This window comes from Melanerpes formicivorus, unplaced genomic scaffold (genome assembly GCF_026170545.1).
Source record: "Melanerpes formicivorus ecotype bairdi unplaced genomic scaffold, bMelFor1.0.p_v2 SCAF_29, whole genome shotgun sequence".
Taxonomy (NCBI): Eukaryota; Metazoa; Chordata; class Aves; order Piciformes; family Picidae; genus Melanerpes; species Melanerpes formicivorus.
In genome coordinates, this window is record NW_027142381.1 from 9,094,576 (window position 1) to 9,114,668 (window position 20,093).

The 20,093-nt window shown below is 49.9% G+C and overlaps 4 protein-coding genes across 10 annotated transcripts in view; 1 reads left to right on the forward strand and 3 right to left on the reverse strand.

The window, feature by feature from the left end:
• NF1 (neurofibromin 1) overlaps positions 1-20,093 on the forward strand; it is a 93,987-nt gene that overhangs the window by 49,159 nt on the left and 24,735 nt on the right. For all 5 annotated transcript variants that reach the window (XM_068154925.1, XM_068154927.1, XM_068154930.1 and 2 more), the window contains 4 exons: positions 16,035-16,467; positions 16,685-17,025; positions 18,505-18,707; positions 19,683-19,876. In XM_068154925.1, the coding sequence (XP_068011026.1) occupies positions 16,035-16,467; positions 16,685-17,025; positions 18,505-18,707; positions 19,683-19,876 (1,171 nt within the window). The remainder of the gene's footprint in view (positions 1-16,034; positions 16,468-16,684; positions 17,026-18,504; positions 18,708-19,682; positions 19,877-20,093) is intronic.
• OMG (oligodendrocyte myelin glycoprotein) lies at positions 1,379-5,276 on the reverse strand. Its single transcript, XM_068154923.1, has 2 exons — positions 5,112-5,276; positions 1,379-4,366 (listed from the first exon to the last, which is right to left on the reverse strand). The coding sequence occupies exon 2, from the start codon at positions 4,358-4,360 to the stop codon at positions 3,041-3,043; it is 1,320 nt and encodes a 439-aa protein (XP_068011024.1). The 5' UTR covers positions 4,361-4,366; positions 5,112-5,276; the 3' UTR covers positions 1,379-3,040.
• On the reverse strand, positions 6,787-9,942 carry EVI2B (ecotropic viral integration site 2B). Its single transcript, XM_068155026.1, has 2 exons — positions 9,386-9,942; positions 6,787-8,214 (listed from the first exon to the last, which is right to left on the reverse strand). Exon 2 carries the CDS (start codon positions 8,177-8,179, stop codon positions 7,277-7,279), a length of 903 nt encoding a protein of 300 aa, XP_068011127.1. The 5' UTR covers positions 8,180-8,214; positions 9,386-9,942; the 3' UTR covers positions 6,787-7,276.
• EVI2A (ecotropic viral integration site 2A) lies at positions 11,769-14,876 on the reverse strand. 3 transcript variants are annotated; one of them, XM_068155029.1, is made up of 3 exons: positions 14,753-14,876; positions 13,430-13,513; positions 11,769-13,155 (listed from the first exon to the last, which is right to left on the reverse strand). In XM_068155029.1, exon 3 carries the CDS (start codon positions 13,137-13,139, stop codon positions 12,375-12,377), a length of 765 nt encoding a protein of 254 aa, XP_068011130.1. In that variant the 5' UTR covers positions 13,140-13,155; positions 13,430-13,513; positions 14,753-14,876; the 3' UTR covers positions 11,769-12,374. The 3 variants fall into 3 exon arrangements, with proteins under 3 accessions (XP_068011130.1, XP_068011129.1, XP_068011128.1); XM_068155028.1 differs by having other exon boundaries at positions 13,426-13,513; XM_068155027.1 differs by lacking the exon at positions 13,430-13,513.

Sequence of the window (20,093 nt, forward strand, 5' to 3'; positions counted from 1 at the left end):
TATCACTTTGAGTTCAGTCTGACTGCAGCTGTTGCCAAGCAACAAGTGCCAGACTCCCACATTTGCCTGCCTACTCCCTGCTCCCTTATCAACTCATTTGTATTCCAGAAAAACACAAGGAAACCTCAATTCCAGGCTGCCTTATTGAAAGCACTCTGACTCAGAAGCCCTCTGCCTTGCCCCTGCTGCAGGCAGGGTTTGGATGGAGAGAGCTCTGGAGCTTGGGAGAGTCATCTGTCTTCTGTAGCCCTCTGCAGGTGTTTTCTATCCCAGCTTCCCAATCCTCTCCATGTATTTAGAAGACTCCACAACCCCATTTCCACCCCCAGGCTTTTATCAGCAGCAGTCTGGCCCAAACTTCTGGAAAGCAGTAGCAGAGCTTGTGTCCCCTGGGCAGTCTGACTGGGGCTGCACCATTTGTAGAGCCTTTAAGGTGGATTTGTTTGGTTTGTTCATGCAGTACCATTTGCCAGCCTGTGCTGAGTTGTGTAGCAAAGACAGGTGTTAGCATTTCATGTGATTTCCTCAAGTCAAGGCAGTTTAGTCACAGCAGCTCCCTTTGTGCTGTCTGTCCTACCGTGCAAGCTAAGCTACTTTGGGCTGTGTGGGCTGAACCCACATGAATGAGCTCAGTCTAGGAGACACCTAGTAGTGAAGGTGGGGAGTAGCTTGGGACTGGGCAGAGCCAGTCAGTGCTTAGCAAGTACAGGAACTATCCAAAGAGGGCAGCAGGCAGGGACAGGTTTTTAATACTGATCCTTGTTAGTGGAGTTGCTGAGTTTGTGTCACATTATTCCACCTGGGGAGAGGAGCTGGAGCTGTGCAAGTGGGCAGAGAGGGCTGGCAGCCACGTTGGGTGACAAAGCACTTCTGCTGGCCACTGAAGGGGCTATGCATGTGCTGCTTGTGGTGTCTAAACTTTGGCTTGGATAACTGGTTCTTCTCTGCCTGAAATGTATGGGATGTCAGTCTGGGATCTGGTTTGAGTTTTCTGTGCTGTTACACACCAGTATTTGGAGAGGGAGGCAGAGGTACCTTTTCCAGATTGCATTGGGTTGGAAGGGACCTTCAAAGGTCATTTTGTCCAACCCCCTTGCAGTGAGCAGGGACAGCTCCAACTAGATCAGGCTGCCCAGGGCCACACTGAGCCTGTGCCTGGGAGTCTGCAGGTCCTAAAGGGTAGTCTCTGTGTTAGCATTATCAGCTTATTAATGAACAATGCTGGGGATAGATCATTAGCAAAAGAATATGATTTGATTTAACCATAATTCCCCCACCATCAGATACCAAGGCTGAGCCAAATGTCTGCTGGAAATGGGTTTGTATAATATAATCTTATCTGTGCTTGGTTGCAAGGAAGCACTGCCACTAGTTGGGCTCAATACAAACAGAACTTTATTGGTACTTAAATGCCAATGAAACAACTGTACAAATTCCTTGTGCAACATTTACTGGTAGAAATTAAAACACATTCCTGGTCATAGAAATACTGTTCACGATTGGGAAGTTGTGATTTCTCTGATCCCAGTGCTTGTAAGTGCTCCACAGCCCTCATTGACACCTAGGAGAAATAGGCAGAGAGGACTCCAGGCTCAGCAGTGAGGTTTTCTGGGTTTTGCAGCACCTTCATGCTACAATAACTGGAAATTAAATGGCCTGAAATGGATGGAAAACATTGTCTAAAGGTTTGTACTACTAAGTGGATAATACTTTTTCTTCTCAGTGAACTTGTTCTTCAGTTTTCATTTCATGCTGTTTGCAAAACTTCATCTGTAGCATATCAGGAACCTCTGCCACGGAAGTAATGCTCCTAGGGGGCCAGAACCATGCGTGCAACTACTGCTACTGGCTGGTGGTGCAGGTGGCAAGGGAGAACAGCAGTCATGCTCATCCTCAGAAAGCAAGGACTTGGCCATGTTCAATGCCATGGACTGAATTTGCTGTTGTTTAGGCCAGGAGATTTAAGGGTTGTTCCAGTGACAGCTTGGCGACTAATTGCTGGATCGATTGGTGACATGCCTGCTGGTGGAGATCAGCCCCTGCTTCATTTTGCTGATCAAAACCCAGCAGTCTGATACCTCCTGGCTGATGGAGAGATTCTTCTAAGCATCCACTCCTAGCCCTGCAGCTTTCTGGATGCCACTTGGAATAAAGTTGAGGAGTTCCATGTCATTCGTTTGTGTAGGTGGCTCCTTGTTGTCGGAGGGTGTCATGGCATTGAACATCTTGTGGGTTTTCCTCTACTTTTATCTTTTTCCTTTAACTATGGAGAGTGAGAAATAACTTGCCTGCAGTCTCTAAGTCAAGACAGAGCACAGAGAGATTATCAGCCCCTACCACTTTTCCCCCATGCTGAAGTTCTGGACCACGCTGCCTTCTCAGTTCCACCCCCGCCCCCCCTCTTAGTAGACACTCTGCCACTGCCATAGTTAATTCCTACACTCAAAACTCTTGCTCTTCATATTGAAAATATCCTAAGAGATATGAAGCAGACATAGCTACACATGCTGAGGGATAACTTCTGGTTAGTGCAGCAGCTAGGTTTAGTTCCTTTATGGGCTTTTTCCCCCTTCCTCTTGCACATCCTCACAGCTTCCAAAGGATCTGTGCTGCTATATTACAAGGGTTGCTCACTGGCAAGTCAAGCAAGACAATGCAGATATGATACAGGCCTTCTATTTATTTCTATTTTTGCTTTGTTTTTCCAGTTGTTTAATGACCAAACCATACAGAAGGTCAGTACTGAAAGGTGGGGATGGTTTATTCTGTGCAAGTGAAATTAAAAATCGAAATACAAAAGAAGCACAATTGGTAAAAACAAAACCATAGGTTAGAGTGACTCCATTAAGACATAGTAAAATAAGTAGCAGCTTAGTCTTGAGACATTAGTGTGCACTTCTGTAAGTGAAGAATTGTTATTTTCTTCAGCTCAGAGTCAGAACTTGGAATTTCTCGATCCAATTTCAGCTGGCTCTCCCAGCCCCAGCTCCAGCTCCCTCTCACAGCAGCCGGGCGCATCGTTTGCACGGGCTGCAAGCCCTTAGCCAGCAAACATTGCCACTGCATTGAGCATCACCAGAGACACCCAACAGAGCTGACAGCCACTGGCTGCGGAGGGCACACGAGTGTTCAGGGCATTGGTGGTGGATTCCTCTTTCCTTAAGGTAGCAGTTGTGCTTTGAGGCGTTCGGGAGTAGTTTGCTGGCGTTCCACTGGTGATACTCAAAGTCATAGGAGTAGTGGATGGTCCTGTGGAGCGAGTCAGGCTCGAGTTGACCTCAGTTGGGTCTCTGATGTAGATTGTGTGTGTGGCTGCTGCTTCTTGAGAGCTCACCTGCCTGGTGGGCAGGGCTTCTGGGTAGAGGAGCAGCGGCCGGTCTGTGCTCGTGAACACTACGGTTTGGCTTAAGGTCACCAAGGGAGTCACCTCCTTGGCTTTGAATTGTTTGTGCATTTTTGTCATTGGGGTTGGCTCAGTGGCCGCTGGAGAAGTAGCTTGGTCTGCTGCCTTCATTCCTTTAATCATGAGGCTGGAGTCTGTGAGGGTGGGAGCAGCTGCAGCTGGGGTGGCACTCGTCCAGAGCACAGCCTGCTCGGCGCAGGGAGCCCCCACGACGCTGGCGGCCGTCGCCCGCGCCCAGCGCAGCAGGTAGAGGATGTTCTGTGTGTCGCTGCAGGACCAGGGGTTGTTGTACAGCGTCACCACTTGCAGCTGCAGCAGCTGGTCAAAGGCCTTGTCAGGAATGTAGGTGAACTTGTTGTTGTGCAGGTAGAGGCTTGTGAGGTGCTGGAGTCTCAGCAGCGTTCCGGGAAGGATCTGGGACAAGAAGTTGTTGGACAGATCCACGGACTCGATGTTGTAGGGCATGTTGGTTGGAACTGTCCAAAGCTTGTTACTGCTGAGATTGAGGAACTTGAGGCTGCTCAGGGTGTTGTTGATCAGAACAGCTCTTTCCACCATGTTCCTGGAAACATCCAGCACTCTAAGATTCCACTGGTAAGCTGTGTCAAGTTTCTGGAGGACTTTAATGTTGTTGTTCATGGCATATAATTCCCATAAGGACTTGGGCAGGTGAGCAGGGACATTCTTGAGCCAGTTACTTGAAATATCAAGGGTCCTCAAATTGGTGAACCTGGTTAGCTGATGATCCAGATCTACAAACTGGTTAAAGGACAGGTTTAAATAGGTGATGTTGTCTTGAAGTCCATGTGGCAGCACAGTTAAGTTCCTGCCCGAGCAGTCCACATTCCTGTCGTTCCCTGAGCATGTACAGTTAGAGGGACAGACACCCAAACCAGTGGGCATGAAAAACACAAGGAGCAGCAGGCAGGTAGCTGGGTTCAATATCTGGTATTCCATTGCTGCCTGGAAACAAATACACCAAAAGGAGAGCCTTTAAATCCATGTCAGCTACTTTGTGGCTTTCTAAAGGGTTGTCTTTGCAGAGAGCACTTGCAGGAGAAATTAAGTAAAAACAACATCAATAAAGCCCTTTGTGGCATGGTCCTTTTTAGAATTGTTCAAGAGAGACTTTACAAAGCATCCCTTCATAGACTGTCATGTTGTCTGGCAGAATGAGACTTGTTTTTTCCTCTGCCTTTCCCCCTCGAGCTCAAATGAGGGCTTTCTTCCGAAAAGGCAAGTCCCTTCCAAACCTTAGACAATGTCTGCTTCTGGGGGTTAGCGATTTCAAGCCTGGATTATGCTTGGAATAATGTGTTCTTTTAGACAGGATGGAAAAAATGGCTGTCAACTGGCTCTGCTTTACAAATCTCTGCAGTAATGGAGCAGTTCCCCCCCAGCAGATGCATGCTGTTTGCTTAAGCAGAATTGGTTAAAAATACAGCTGAAATGCTGAGGAATTTCGCCTGAAACCCAGCTTCCCCCTCCGTGCTAGCATGCACAGCATTAGTATTTTCCCCTTCTTATAATCACATTCCCAGAGCTGGCAGCACATGTTTGAGAAGCTGAATTCCTGTTAGGAAGAAATCTCTGACACTGCAGCAAATTTCTGCTGCAAGCATCTGTCAGCAGCTGATCATTTGCTCTGCTTTCCCTTTCCAATCCCCTGGGCAGGGTTCGTGGCGAAAAACAAAAGCCCCGAACTTACCGGAGTCTCCCCTGCAGGCTCAGCACATCATCATCCCGGAAAGATTGCAGCTTAGAGGTCGTCTCCTTCTGGAGAGTAGCTACAGTTGCTGTCTGGGGGCTGTGCTTGCCTCTTCAGCTGCATCGTATTGCTGCGAGCTGGGGCTCTGCAACCACCTGATCTGCACTACACTGGAGGACTGCAGAGCTGTCGCTGGTGCTGACTCAAATCTTCCTGCCAAGCCAGCCTGTTCCCCTGAACAGTTGGGCTTTCTGATTTGAAATCAGTTCACTTCTTCCATAGCTGTGCTTTCTGCTGGGTGAATTCCTCCCAGCACAAAGGGCAGGCTTGCTGTCAGAGCTAGCACCACACAACATCTCTGCAGGGCTGTTTCAGCTTCAGCTGGGATTCCATGTCAGTGCCTCTGTTTCAGAAGTCAGGTGAAGTTTGTGTTCTTTCTCTACCTTCTGTTTAAGCTCTCCTGCTGCCAGAATGGTTCATGGTAATTGAGGGTTCCTCTCTTAAGGTTTCTTAAGCTATGCTGCCAGAATACCTCTGCATCCTTGTAAAGGGTTCAGTTTGCTGCCCCTCAGACCAGGCTCTCGCTGTGTTCTCAGGTGTAGCATAGCTCAGGTTTTGCATTTTGCAGACTTCCACAGGCAGTTTTCATCTGGAGCTCTGCAGACAGCATGGGGAGAGTGGCTGTGCTTTATGTGCTGTCATTTGTGACATGGCACAAACCTGAAGAGTAAGAGCTTGCCAGAATTGGAACTGTCTTTAGGCACACACAGCTTCTAGAGACAGGAATACAAATGCCTACCTGTGTTGTTTCTCTGTGCCCACTGCATGCACAGCAGCTCAGAACTGCACCTGCACAACCTGGGACTGGAAGCTTTAGTGGCAATGTAAAGGTCTGGAGGTTTCTTGGCGGGATGTGTGCACACATGTGCCCTGGGCATCCACACATCTGTTCCTTCTCCAGGCAGACTCAAAGCTGCAGGCTCTGGCAGTCTGCAGGGATGCCATGGAAAGGTAGCTCCAGCATCTGGCAGCTTGGTTCTGTGAATCCAAGCAGTTTTCCTCTGAGCCCACCCTCCTGCTTCCTGGCTTAGCAGGGTGTGTGGGTTCAGACAGGACGGTGAGCTTCAACGTGTGCTCAGGGCCCAGGAAGGGACATGCCAGACCCTTGGACGCCTTGAGTTAGAAGGAATCTGGGCAGCCATGCAACATGATGTTTGTTTCTAGAGTCTGTGTGGCTGGGATTGAGTGCCTCCTGCACAGCCTGCTTCAGAGGAGGGATCAGTGAGTGAGCACCACTGACCCTGCTCCTCGTGCTTTAGTGTTCTGCAGCCTGTTTCTGTTTTACCCACAACCCCCAAAGCACCGAGGTAAAAGAAGGTCTTTTTGTTCCTGTTTTTGCAGTGCTTGAAGCCATTTCAGCCTTTGAGTGGCCACTCTATGAGCTCTTTACTTGCACTGTTCTCTGCTTTCCCAAGCCATGGTGTGAAGTGGCTGGAGGCTTCACCCCAGTGATCTCTTTGGCAAGATTTGCCCTAAAGGAAGTCTTGCTGCTGCTAAAGAGCAGCTGCTGGCTGTTGGGAGAGAGCTGGGAGCCATTGCTGCTGGGGTCCTAGCCCCTCTCACATGCAGCAAATAGACCTTTGGATGCAAGGTGGAATGTTTGTGGGGGGGCATCTAGGCTCCATGTGGGATCCCAAGCTTCATACCTCAGCAAATACTCAGCTGTGCTTTAAGTGACCAAAACACCTTTGAATTGGAAAGCTTTATTGCCATTAACTTGAATTCATTGCATTCTCTTACACAGCTTAGTAGGACAAACAGCTCTGAGAAGCCCCAGGCAACTCTGGAGCTGCTGCTTCTTGCCAGCTCCATGTCTGTGTGTTCCACCCCTGGATGTGCTGGCACCCCAAGGTGTGCATTCCCTGCTCTCTGCAGTCCCCTGGATCTGGAGTCCCCGGTTGCAGCTGAGTGGGGGGCACACTGTGTTTTGCAGTGGCAGAAGCAGGTTGTTCCCTTTTGTGACAGCTGAAGTTAAGAAACACTGGGGAAATGCCCACCCTGTGGTCTCACTGTTCTTGCTTGTGTCAGCTTCTCCTTTTTCCACTTGTTTGAAGAATACTTCCTTTGAGAAAAAAAGTGAAGTGCTGGCAGTCAACATTGGCAGCTTACAGAGGGGCTTCAGGCTGGGGCAGTGGCTCCTGAACCTCCAACGGGGGTGGGGGAGGCAAGTCTTCCTCTGCTTCCCAGAGAGGTTCCTGGTGCTTGCTGAGCTCAGAGCTGTGAACCTCAGTGGGTTCCCTGAGCCAGTCAGGTGGAGGTGGCAGCTCTGAAGGTTCAAGTAAAGCAGCTGGTGCAGGACAGGAGTCTGGTGCAGGACAGGAGTCTGGTGCAGGACAGGAGTCTGGTGCAGGACAGGAGTCTGGTGCAGTGCTTGCTGCCTCTGAGGTGGGAGCTGGAGGTGGCTCTGTGCTGGAAGCAGGGGGACTGGCTGCAGGGCAGCCTTCAGCTGGTGGGGGCAGCTGGCTGCTTGTGCTGCTGGTGGGGCAGGGGGCTGCTTTCCCTGATGCAGTGGGATCCCCTTGGAAGTTTGTGTCCTGCTTCAGTCTCCAAGGCAGCAAAAATAAAACTGATGAGCGTTTGGTGACCTGCTCAGAGTCCATGAAGCTCTCTGGTGTGTCTCCATCTGCAAAGGGAGAGCGACCTGCCCAGTTGGCATCAGCCGGAGCCGGCCTCTTGGGGCACTTCCACAGCAGGATGATGACAACAGCCACCAGCATGCTGACCAGAATGATGCCAATCAGCAGTGCTGCTACCCAGCTCCCATCACTGGGCTCTGCCTCTGCCTCGGGGAGCTGGGCTGCTGTGGTCACAGCCAGGGCTGGTTGAGGTTTGTGTGAGCTGGGTCCAGTTGCTAGCAGGTGATAGAGAGCAGCTGTGTCTTGCCCTGGACGCCCCGTGCCGGTGCACACATCTCTGCTGTTCAGGGAAGCCTTTGGAGGTACTGCTGCAGAAAGGGACTTCCAGATTTCTCCAAGGAAGAGAAGCAGTACTGCTTGGTTGCTGGCCATTTCTTTTCCTGCAGCCTCTTCAGATGAGTCCTCTCCTAGAGCAGGAATGAAGCAGAAGATAGGAAGTTGAGAGCTGCTCTGTTGTGTGGTTAACACTTTCCTGAGAGCAGGCAATTGTATGTTAACAGGGTAGCAGGGAGAAACCACCTCAGACCCAGGGCTTAGAATTTCATGCCTGCTGCCATTTGCATAGCCAGCAGGCTTGCTGCTGACTTCCAGCCAGCAAGCAGGTTTTTAACTATTGATCATTCTTTGAAGAGAATCTTTGGGTTACTTTTTACCTTTTCTTCACCTTCTCAGCAAAAGGCATCAGCAGAGGAGTCTTAACAGTGCTTTAACAGAGAACATCTCTGTGATGTGAATGCTTGTGGCTTGGGACAAAACACAGCAGTGCTGACAAACAGGGTTGTCATGAGCAGAGCAAATCACCTTGTTTGGAGGACTGTGAGCTGACACCAAAGGGAAAAGCTCTTAAAGTTTTATTTCCTCCTCTTGCCTCTCTTCAGCAGTTAAAAGTAGAGCATAATGATTTTTAACACGTGCCCAAGAGCTGATGCCATGGTGGAACAGCCTCCAGCTGGCTTAGAAATGCCCCTCTGTGCTGGGGAGGTTGTGCTGATGGTGAGATGCTGGCATGCAGCAGATCTCTTTTTCTTCCTCTGCTGTTTAGAGTTCAGGTTTCTGAGTCTCCATAGGACATGAATGATCTAAAACACATCCCCTGCACAGCAAGTTTCTGCCTGCAGTTACTTTCATGCAGTTTGAGCTAATCTCTTAGTTAGTGTAATGCTGGTCCTGGGAAGCTCTCCCTGGGGAGGTCATCTGCAGAAGTCTTTGGCTTTACAGACAAGCAAAACTTCGCCTCAGAGGCAGCAGTGTAAGCACACATGGGCAATAAACCAGTGCTCCTGCAGAATGGTGGGATCTAAGCTCCACCAGGCTCAGAACAGGCAAAAAGGACCAGGTTCATGTGGGTTCTGCCCCCATCTTTTCAAAACACAGCCAGCTAATGCTGCCTGCAGAGCTCAGGATCGATGCCGGTAGCAGCATCAACCAACACGTGCTGGAAACCCCGAGAGGTTTAAGATCAGACATTCAACAAGAGCCACTCCCTGAAGTCAGGGACATGCCCAGAGCTCTACACAATGCAGTTCCAGACCAAATAATCCAAACATGAAGCCTTTCCATCCTGCAGTTGGTTCTTACCTGCACAGGGATCTTCTCTCAAGCAGGCACCCCCTGGGGTTGTGTCGGCAGCCCGAGGCGGGCGCGGCGGGCGCCGAGAGCAGCCTAAAATGGCTCACTGCATGCTGAAGCAGGTTGCTGCAGCTAGGGAGGAAGTTTGCCAACACTAGCTGCAGGAAGTGTCAAGAGTGAGGAGATTACTAAGAGCCTTGTCTCTGAGTCTGCATGCTTCTGGAGCAGACCTTTCAGCTCTTGTTTCTGCCAAGCTCACATTTGTGTGCCTGTTCTGTGGCAGACCCTCAGGGCCCCATTGGCTCTGTGGAGCAGAGGTACTTCTGGGTGAGTCAGGAATTGGGCAAGTTTGGCTGGGATGGGCATCTTCCTGGTTTAATTTCAGTGGTGGGTTTGGTGCACTGCTGTGGTTATTAGTGGAGAAGCAACCCTGGGCTGGTTGGAGTGAGTCATGGAAGGCTCTCTGATCACAGGATCCTGACGTGCTTACGCATCTCCACTTGTGAGCTGCATCAAAAGGCAGATAAGGACAGGCTTCACCCTTCTGCCCCCTGCTCCCTGGTTTATTTTTGTGTCTGGGTGGCTTTGGTGCCTGCTGCCATCATTAGTGCAGGGCTGTGCTCTCTGAGCAGCTGTTTCCCACTCTCTGTCTTTGTCCATGCCACTCAGTGTAACCCAAGCTACTTTCTTTTGTCTCCTTGAGCATTTTTGCCTAGAAGTGCTGCCTGAAAAAAGAAACCTGCACAAATATGTCCCCATGGCATTTTGCAAGTGTTCTGCCAGTGCCAAGTAGTTACTGCCAAACCCTTCTGCAGCTTCATCTCCTCCTGCTTTGCCTGTGGTGCCTCTCTTCTGACTTGCACGAGTTCTCTCTTCAGACTCCCTGCTCCTGCGGCAAACCCAAATCCTGCCCCTGCTAGAGCTCATAGCTTCTTGTCTGCTTCCTTCTCCTCATCCCCATTCTCTTCAGCCCTTGCAGTCTCCACCTGGGAGGTTGATTCTTCCTCCCTTGCCTGATTTTGTTCATGAGAGCTGCCTGTGCTGGTGCAGGTTGGCTGCCCCACAGACCCATCCTCCTGCTTTAGTTCCGTTGTCTTCCCAGCTGTGAGCAGTGTGACACCAGGTTAGATTCTCACCTTTGCTATCATCCAGCCTCTGCTGTTGCCTCCTGAGCTCAAGGTCATTTGGGGGAAGGAGAAAGTAAGTGGCCCTGTCTGGTAGCTCTAGAGGTGAAGGGTCAGTCCATAGACGATGTGGGTGTTTATTCAGCCACCCCAGAGGGGTCACAAGCATCCAGAAGAACAACCTCCTGTAGGATCACCCCCACAGGGAAGCAGGGAGAGTCAGGGTGGTAGGTGACTCTTCTGGAAGGAACCAGAGGGTCTGATATGCCTCTGCTCTGCTCTCTTGAGGTCTCACCTGGAGCACTGCATCCAGCTCTGGAGCCCTCAACACAGGAAGGATGTGGATGTGAGGGACTGGGTCCAGAGGAGGGCCACAAAAGTGTTCAAGGGCCTGAAGCATCTCTCCTGTGGGGACAGGCTGAGGGAGCCTACGAGCAGCCTCCCAGTACCTGAAGGAGGCTACAAGAAGGCTGCAGAGAAACTGTTTCTAAATGCCTGCAGTGGCAGGACCAGGGGCAATGGTTTGAAATGAGAGAAGAGCAGATTGAGATTGGGTGTTAGGAACAAGTTCTGCACCACCAGGGTGGTGGAACACTGGGACAGGTTGCCCAGGGAAGTAGTTGAGGCCCCATCCCTGGAGATACTCAAGGTGAGGCTGGACAGGGCTCTGGGCAACCTGATCTGGTGGAGGCTGTCCCTGCTCACTGCTTGGGAGTTGGAGTAGTCCTTCAGAGGTCCCTCCCAACCCAAAGCATTCTATAATTCTGTGGTGGAAGATGGACTGGGGATTCATTCTTAGGCCCTCATTCATTCAAGCTGTCACAACCAGCTCTTGTGTCAGAAATGTTCTTACAGCTGCAGAGGACATTTAGAGCTTTGCCATGGTGCAGCTTCAGCACCTGAAACCATGGTGCAAGAGGTTTGCTTTAACCCAAGAAGCAGCCTGTGAAGAGCTGCTCATCTTCCCTTAAAACAAAGCTGTGTGGCAGTGAGGCCAGGCACAGCCCTCTCCCCAGAAATAAGGGGGCTAAGCAGGTCTGTAGGAGAGGAAACACAACAGGTGCTGGTCTTGAATAGCTCTTTGGCACATTCCCATTGGTTGTGTTAGCACAAAGTGGAGTTTGTTCCTGTGAGGCAAGGAATCACAGCCACTCAGCAGAGAGGACCTTTAGTGACCTTCAGCAAATGTCACAGGGATATGATATTCCACGAGGCCTTGTGTCAGATTATTGGTAACATTTTGACTGGGAGAAAGAGTACCACAGGAGTTATTTCAAAACTGTGCTGCTGCTTTATTGGAGATAGCAAACTGAAGCACTTCTGGTGCTGGACACCCAACACAAACATCATCGAGTCCTGCACCAGCTCTAAACCCAATAAACAGCCAATCTCCATCTGGTCCAGGAGCAATGAAGCTGGCTTCAGAGGTGCCTGATGGAGAACCCCAAAAGGGTTGACAGGGCCCAGTTCCCTGATTCAGTAATTGCCCTGAAGTTGTGACTGAGTTCTGCTTTTCTTGCCATAACTTGGCTATGGCTGTGTAGCACCTGGAAGTGTAGTTATGAGGCTGACAGTCCTGTCCTGCTCTGTGAGCAGGCTTCTGTCCTTCTGGTTGGTCCAATTCAGCTCCTGTCACCATGGTTTCTGGGCAGAGTCCAGTCCTGAGACTCTGTATAAAAGGCAATTCAAGACAGTCTTTATCCCTTCTGGATCTACAAGCTGGCACAGCATTCCCACTGTCAGAGAGGAAAGGCCCCTAGATCTGAGTTCAGCTTGCCTCTGTTCAAGTTCATGGTGGTACTTGGAAGAGACATTTTTCACCTTGTATTGATGACACCAAAAAGGCAAAAGATGAGCTTTTGCCTGCAGATGAACTAAATCTCAACCACAAAGTTGGTCAGAATGGGTTTGTGTGACTTTGGGGTTTGGTTTCCCTGTTCATTGCCTGTTTCTTCAGTGAGTCTCTTCTTAGTTTCATCATCAGATTTCCTTTGCATTGCAGCCTCTCTCCCTGCTACCAGGTCTTGCATTACCAAGTCAGTTCCAGCTGGCTCCTTGGACATCCTCTGCCACGTTCCTGCTGCAGTTGGCCATAGGCTGCTAGTGGCCAGGAGGTCACCGTTGCTCCTGGGCCTGCGCCTTCCTTGCTGAGTCTTTTTGAGATAGGACATTTTGTTTGCCATTACAACTGTGCACAGAAGTAGGAAGGTGCAGATGAGCACAAGCACTGCTATGACAATGAAGCAAATCAGTATAAGAGGCTTATTATCCTCACAGGTGGCTTCTTTTGTTGTGGTGCTCTTGGGTTTGCTGCTGTTGCTGGGTCCCTCTGTGGCAGAAACCTCACTTCTGGCAGGGGGAGATGTTGAATTTGGGGTCCTTGTAGAGGAGGTGGACTGCAGGCTGCTTGTCTGTGTTTGCAAGCTAGTTGTTCTGCTGCTGAGATTGATGCCCAGAGGAGAATTTGTATTGGCTTCTGTTAGGTTCTGGCTTCCACTCAGGTTCTGGCTGATGGGACTCCAGGTTCCATTTCCAAGCCTGGGATAGTCGCTGTGGTTTGCACTTGTTTGCAGGCACAAAGCAAAGATGATCACGGCAGGGAAGGCAAAGCCTGGTGCCCTGTGCAGCTCTGCCCTCATCTTCCTGTGCAGTCACCTGCAAAGGCACAAATGGTGAGGTTAGTGCAGCAAGCCCTGGGGCTTGGGGCTTGACTCAGGCTTCTCAGGGAATAGCTGGCAGCAGCCCTTTGGATGGCAAAAATATGTCATGACCTCATTTTAGTGGCTGTAGGAGGACGAGTTCAAGTACTTGGTACTCTGAAAGAATATAGGTTGTCTTGAACTTGTGACAGCCTGAGGTTTTCAGAAGATGCATGAGGATTAAAAAAGAAAATAGAGCAAAGAGGGAGAGGGAAATGTTTCCTACCAACCACTCAGTGATGCCGAGGCAGACTGGAGGTGGTTCCCCCTCTTCAAAGCTGGCCACGTTACAGCCAAGTTCATCACTTCTGCTTCTACACAGGGGAAAGAAAAACCCATCTGAAGTTTGCAGATTACTACTTCTTACTTTGCTGTATTCCCCTGGATGTGGGAAGTGTAGCCCTGCTTTCATCTCAGATGTTCCTCTAAGTGACAGCAGGAAACTCCTTTGAATGGTTGCTATTTCTCAGTGCAGCTGTCTGCAGTAGGGAGATCTTTGTTCTCTCATTTCCCTGCTTCATTGTACCCTGGGGTATTGATCCCAGATCTGCTTCTCAGGTACAGTGAATTTTGAAATGTTCCAGACAATGTTTACTTGGACCTTAGCCAAAAGCTAGCAGGCCTACCAAAGAGCTTAGAGCATCACTCCCAGCCACCAGAGGGGTGAGCTGGAGGTGCTGGAGTCTTCCAGGAAAAGGAAAGGAATGGTGTGCCTGGTACATGAGCAGGGAACAAACAGTGGGTGCCTGCTGACCTGGCAAAGGAGCAGCAGCAGGTGTTTGCATCTCTTACTTTGCAGCTCACCCATAACATAATTCAGGCTCCATTCTGAGATGACTCCCTTGCTGCTGAATTGGAACTGGAACCCATCACAGTGAGCCTTTCCAGCTCAGCTGGGATTTGATCTTTAGGTGTAAAGCTTGCCTGGAGGATGCCATGTAGCATGCTTTAAAAAGGCAAAAAAGCAAACCCAGCAAAGCCTCTTTTTTGGGAAACAAAACAACATTTGGCCTGAGATGTCTGCATGCCATGCAGGCAGAGAGACATTTGGTGGCACAGAGATAGCCCAAGGTGGCAGGGCCCTGGCCAGGAGCTGCAGCTCATTCTGCCTGCACAACTCCAGGGTTAATTGTAGCATGCTAGAGCAGATGTGCTTTCCTTAGAAGCAGACAAACTGATGTTGTTGAGGGCTCCTTTGACATGCATGAGAGCAAAGGAGCTGATCATTAGAGGGCTGGGGGTTCTTTTTAGCTCAGTCCTTTGTGCCTGGGTATTGCCAGGGTCTTCTGTCAGTGCACAGCAAGGGCTGCAGCCCAGGGAGCAGCAGAGCTAAGCAGCAACTGTCACTGCCCAGCCTCTGGAGGCTGCTGGTGAATAACCTTTAACATCACTAAAACTCCACTTAGATCAGCTCCCTTCATTCAGTCAGAGATGCTATTTGTGCAGATTGTTAGGATCTTAGAGCTGCTTGAGCTTCTTTAAACCACTTTTGTTTATCATTTGCTACAGTATCTAAGAGACTTAAAGGAGGAGAAGGGAAATGTTGTACTCACCTAGCCAGGAGAGAGCCCAGAGAAAATTGGTGTTGCAGATATTGTGTCCTTTAACAAGAAGATGTCTTTGTGCATCTGTTTGCTCTTACCCACTGGCATGCAGCAGGCAGACTTGGTGCTGGTATTTTGTAAGCAAATCAGTAACTGAAATCCTCTGTCGTTTGCTCTAAGTGGAGGACTCAAACCACAGAGATGACACATTTCCTTTGTGTAACAGCCCTACCATGACATGCTGGACGGGGAAGAACACCAACATGCCCAAATTAGCTCTCAGAACAACAGGAAGTAACACAGGATGGGGGGGGAACCATCTTTGGCAGCAGATATTCTCCTTTCATTGATTTTTATCTCCCAGGTCATCCTGTGCTCAGGTGGTTACCTCAGATGGTATCAGAAGCAGGGTCCCAGTGCACTCAAACCCACACAGTATTTAGTAGCTCTGTCCATAGCCTGTTGGTTTGCTTTGAAGGAGTTGAGCTGCTGCTGGGGTGAAGCAGTGGTAGGTATTTAAAAGCACTTCAGATGCTCACAAGCTGCTCTTGGGTTTGAGTTTTCTCTTCCTGATAGAATTTTGCCTGCTGTGCTAGCTCTGGAGGCTTGCTGGAGGCACTGCCCAGTCTCCTAGAATTCACAGAATCATTAAATGAGAACAGGGAGTTCTTAAATATTTCTCTGTTACCTCAGTGCCCTCTGGAAAGAGAGATGTTGGAGGTGAATCCTCTGTACTGCTGGGGGGACTGACCGTGCTCCAGCAGGCATCAGGGGATGCTGCAGCAGATCCCTCTGAGATCCTTTGAAGAAGTTGGGCTGGGGATGGTTAATTAGTCTTCATGAAGACTTCATGAAATAGCTGCTTCTTTTTCATACATAAAAACAGATCATTTGAGTCTCTGAGTTGGTTAAGAAGTTAGTTTGAGAGACTTTTACTTTCACACAGACCCTGAGCTCTTCTCATGCCATCCAGTTTGGATCCAGTGGTTGCCCTGGTGGACTTTATTTTCCCTTTCAGCTGAGTAAACCTCCTGTCTGTCTGGAGGCTGCTTGGCTGTGGCTCTTCAAAGTGAAGCTGAGTTAAATCCCAAGTCAAGCTTCATCGTACTGGGCACCAAACTTGGCTGGAGTGTGAGCCGTGCAGGAAGAGATGGGAGATGCCTTTGGCTGTGGCTTCGCCTCAGCGGCGTTTTGACAGCCGGGGTTGGGTAGGGCAGCGTGTGCCCCACGCTCCTCAGGTGGTTATGATCTGAAATGCCAACCCAACAACCTCTGTCTGGTTTTCTTGCAGATTCAAGACTGGTCAGATCAATGGAGATTTACTGATCTACCATGTGCTACTGACTCTGAAGCCATACTATGCAAAGCCATACGAGATCGTGGTGGACCTCACCCACGCTGGCCCCAGTAACCGCTTTAAGACAGACTTTCTTTCCAAGTGGTTTGTAGTTTTCCCAGGCTTTGCTTATGAAAATGTCTCAGCAGTTTTTATCTACAACTGTAACTCTTGGGTCAGAGAATACACCAAATACCATGAAAGGCTCTTGACAGGTTTGAAAGGCAGCAAAAGGCTTATTTTCATAGACTCTCCAGGGAAACTGGCAGAGCACATCGAACACGACCAGCAGAAACTCCCAGCAGCTACCTTGGCTTTGGAGGAAGACTTGAAAGTGTTTCACAATGCTCTCAAGCTGGCTCACAAAGACACCAAAGTGTCTATTAAAGTAAGTCCTTTGACTGCTGTTCCTAGCCAACTGTTGTGTTTCTGTGAGGGTCTGAATGTGGCTTTACTCTTCAGTTCTGCCTCGAGGAGAAACCACAGCTGCCTCTTTAGCAAGGCTAAAATTTCACACACTGACCTCTGTGAAATTAGAAGCATCAGACTCTGCCCTCTGTGTTGGTGACAGGAGGTGCTGAGCCATTTTCTGTCCTCTCCCTAAGGTTGGGTCGACAGCTGTGCAGGTGACGTCGGCAGAACGAACCAGAGTGCTGGGGCAAACGGTGTTCCTGAACGATATCTACTACGCCTCCGAGATCGAGGAGATCTGCCTGGTTGATGAGAACCAGTTCACCTTAACCATTGCCAACCAGGGCACCCCACTCACCTTCATGCACCAGGAGTGCGAGGCCATCGTGAGGTCCATCATTCACATTCGGACGCGGTGGGAGCTGTCGCAGCCAGACTCCATCCCCCAGCACACCAAAATCCGCCCCAAGGACGTCCCTGGGACGCTGCTGAACATTGCGCTGCTCAACCTGGGAAGCTCAGACCCCAGCCTGCGGTACAGACCCTCCCCCTGCTGTCAGCTCAGGCCACAGTGTCAGCTCTGCTCAGGCCACAGTGTCAGCTCTGCTCAGGCCCCAGCAGTGTCAGCTCTGCTCAGGCCCCAGCAGTGTCAGCTCTGCTCAGGCCACAGCAGTGTCAGCTCTGCTCAGGCCACAGCAGTGTCAGCTCTGCTCAGGCCACAGCAGTGTCAGCTCTGCTCAGGCCACAGCAGTGTCAGCTCTGCTCAGGCCCCAGCAGTGTCAGCTCTGCTCAGGCCCCAGCAGTGTCAGCTCTGCTCAGGCCACAGCAGTGTCAGCTCTGCTCAGGCCACAGCAGTGTCAGCTCTGCTCAGGCCACAGCAGTGTCAGCTCTGCTCAGGCCACAGCAGTGTCAGCTCTGCTCAGGCCACAGTGTCAGCTCTGCTCAGGGCCTTCGCAGTGTTAGCAAATCTCTCTTGAACAAAACAATTTGTCTTTCATCACAGCTCCCTAAAATGGCCTCGCAGGGGGTTCAGCCTGGAGAAGAGAAGGCTTTGGGGAGGCCTCATAGTAGCCTCCCAGTACCTGAAGGGGGGCTGCAGGAGAGCTGGGGAGGGACTTTTGACAAGGGTGTGCAGTGATAGGATGAGAGGGAAGGGATTGAAGCTGGAAGAGGGCAGATTTAGACTGGAGATTAGGAAGAAATTCTTTACAGTGAAGGTGGTGAGACACTGGAACAGTTTGCCCAGGGAGGCTGTGGCTGCCTCCTCCCTGGAGGTGTTCAAGGCCAGGCTGGATGAGGCCTTGAGCAGCCTGGGCTGGTGGGAGGTGTCCCTGCCCATGGCAGGGCAGTTGGAACTGGGTGATCTTTGAGGTCCCTTCCAACCCAGCCCATTCTCTGCTAAAGAAGGGCTTTCTGTCGGTGAGGGAAGGCATGCATGCTGTCAGAGTAACTGAAGCCCTGTAGGAAGCTTCATGTCTCTTCATAAAGAGAAATAATTTTGCTTAGCAATGAGTGTTTCTAACTGAACAGCATCAGTTCTGCTCTAACTCAGACAAGGACAGGAACATGGGATTTTCATGGTGTTGAACTTCCTGTTCAATAACCCAGGAGCTGTTGGACCTCATCAGCCCCAGGCAAGGCTGGTTCAGTGGCATCCTCCCCCAGAGCCCCTGGCAATCTGTCCCAGCAGCTCAGGTGCCATGGAAATTTTCAGAGTTTCCTGGAACTGAGAGCTGTTCTGGGAGGCCTGGGACAAAGTCCTTCAAGCATGCTCCTTAAGCTCATCAGCATTTGTTTAAAGCAAGCGGAGGAGAAATTCTCTACAGCAAATGTCATTGTCTGTGGATCTTAGCTGGTGCAGGGAAGAAGCTGAGGATTTCAGTGTGATTTCAGACTTAGCCATATTGGTTTGATTTTGAAATGTCACTGCCACTCCTGTGATGCTTTGTCTGATGGATGTGTTTTCAGATGCACAAGGCAACTACTACAGCTCTCCTTGCTTGCTCTGTTCCAGGTCTGCCGCCTATAATCTCCTATGTGCCTTAACCTGTACCTTTAATTTAAAGATTGAGGGCCAGTTACTGGAAACTTCAGGTCTCTGCATTCCTGCCAACAACACTCTGTTCATTGTGTCCATCAGTAAGACTCTTGCAGCTAACGAGCCACACCTCACCCTGGAGTTCCTGGAAGAGTGCATTTCTGGATTCAGCAAATCGAGTAAGTAGCAGTGGTGGTCCTGAGCACTAACCAGGGAGGGGAGAAGCTGCTGAGCTTAGTCAACTGAGCTTCCTCACCTTACTGAGTCACAAAGTCCAAATGCTTCTAGAGCTGGTTTAGCTGTTTGCAAGATTACCCTTTTATATCTGTTTCCTAACAATCCAAGTGTGCAGTAGCCTGAAGGAAGCAGTTTCCCAGGCTGGAAGGGCAGCTGGTGGAGCAGAAGCTTTGCTTTTCACATTTGGCTGTGGCCTTTCCTTTCCCAGGAGGTGGATTTTTTAATGAAGAAAGAAAGGCAACTAACTGCCTTTGGAATTTGAGGGTGAAAACAAGTTTTACTTGAGGCATCTCGTTTGTTTAGAGGGTGAGGTCACAGAACAAATCATTTGTTTCCTATCAGTGTGGGTGGGTTTGTGCAGAGAGCACTTTGGATCCATCTCTGCCAGGCTGTTGTGAATTCACCAGAAGTAGAAGATATTGCAGGACAAAACCCAAAGTCTGAGGTCCATGGTGGTGAAGGTTGGAACTCTGGAATAGTTACAGGGTTCTTTAGTCATATCCAAATGAATCTTGTCAGATGGATGGTGTCTGTCAGTTGTAGATCTGCCTCTGTTGCACTACTTCTGTCATCCCTTTTCTCCAGGCATAGCACAGCTCAGACTTCACTGTTGGGAGCTGTTTAGAACATGTTCTCCAGGTTGGATAGAGACTATCCAAAGCAGTTCCACCTAAGACTGAATGTCCACATCTTTGTGTCATATCTCTCAGTGAGACTTTCAGATGTCAGCATCTTGCAGGCATTTCTGGGGTGTCATGCTCAGAGGTTCTCTCTGAAGCCTGTCTGCCCACACTTACCGACTCAGCTCGGATTGTTTTAGGCCATGAAAGGGAAAGGAGAGGTGCTCACATGTAAGTATTTACTCACAAATAGAGACTGGTGCTGACCCTGTGTTACAAGGTGAATGTTTCCTGCAGGCATTGAGCTGAAACACCTCTGTCTGGAGTACATGACCCCCTGGCTGTCCAACCTGGTCCGCTTCTGCAAGCACAACGACGACGCAAAGCGGCAGCGGGTCACAGCTATCCTTGATAAGCTGATCACCATGACAATTAATGAGAAGCAGATGTACCCTTCCATCCAGGCAAAGATCTGGGGAAGTCTTGGACAGGTAATAACTCTGCATTAAGTATTGCAGCTTATTTACAAGCAGGATGTAGGTTTTTAACCACTTTTAATGCAGAGAACTGAAGTGGATCTTGTCACGACCGAAGCACACGAGCTGTGGAGAGCAGTGTGCAAGTTCTGCAGCTTCCATTCCATAAAGTACTTCCTAAAGCCATTAGCAAATACTGGCTTCTAGGAATGTGTCCCTGGCTCTCACTGAG

Bases quoted from the DNA above. Each gene is read 5' to 3' on its own strand.
- EVI2B (XM_068155026.1), bottom strand. From the start codon at position 8,179: ATGGCCAGCAACCAAGCAGTACTGCTTCTCTTCCTTGGAGAAATCTGG.
- OMG (XM_068154923.1), bottom strand. From the start codon at position 4,360: ATGGAATACCAGATATTGAACCCAGCTACCTGCCTGCTGCTCCTTGTG.
- EVI2A (XM_068155027.1), bottom strand. From the start codon at position 13,139: ATGAGGGCAGAGCTGCACAGGGCACCAGGCTTTGCCTTCCCTGCCGTG.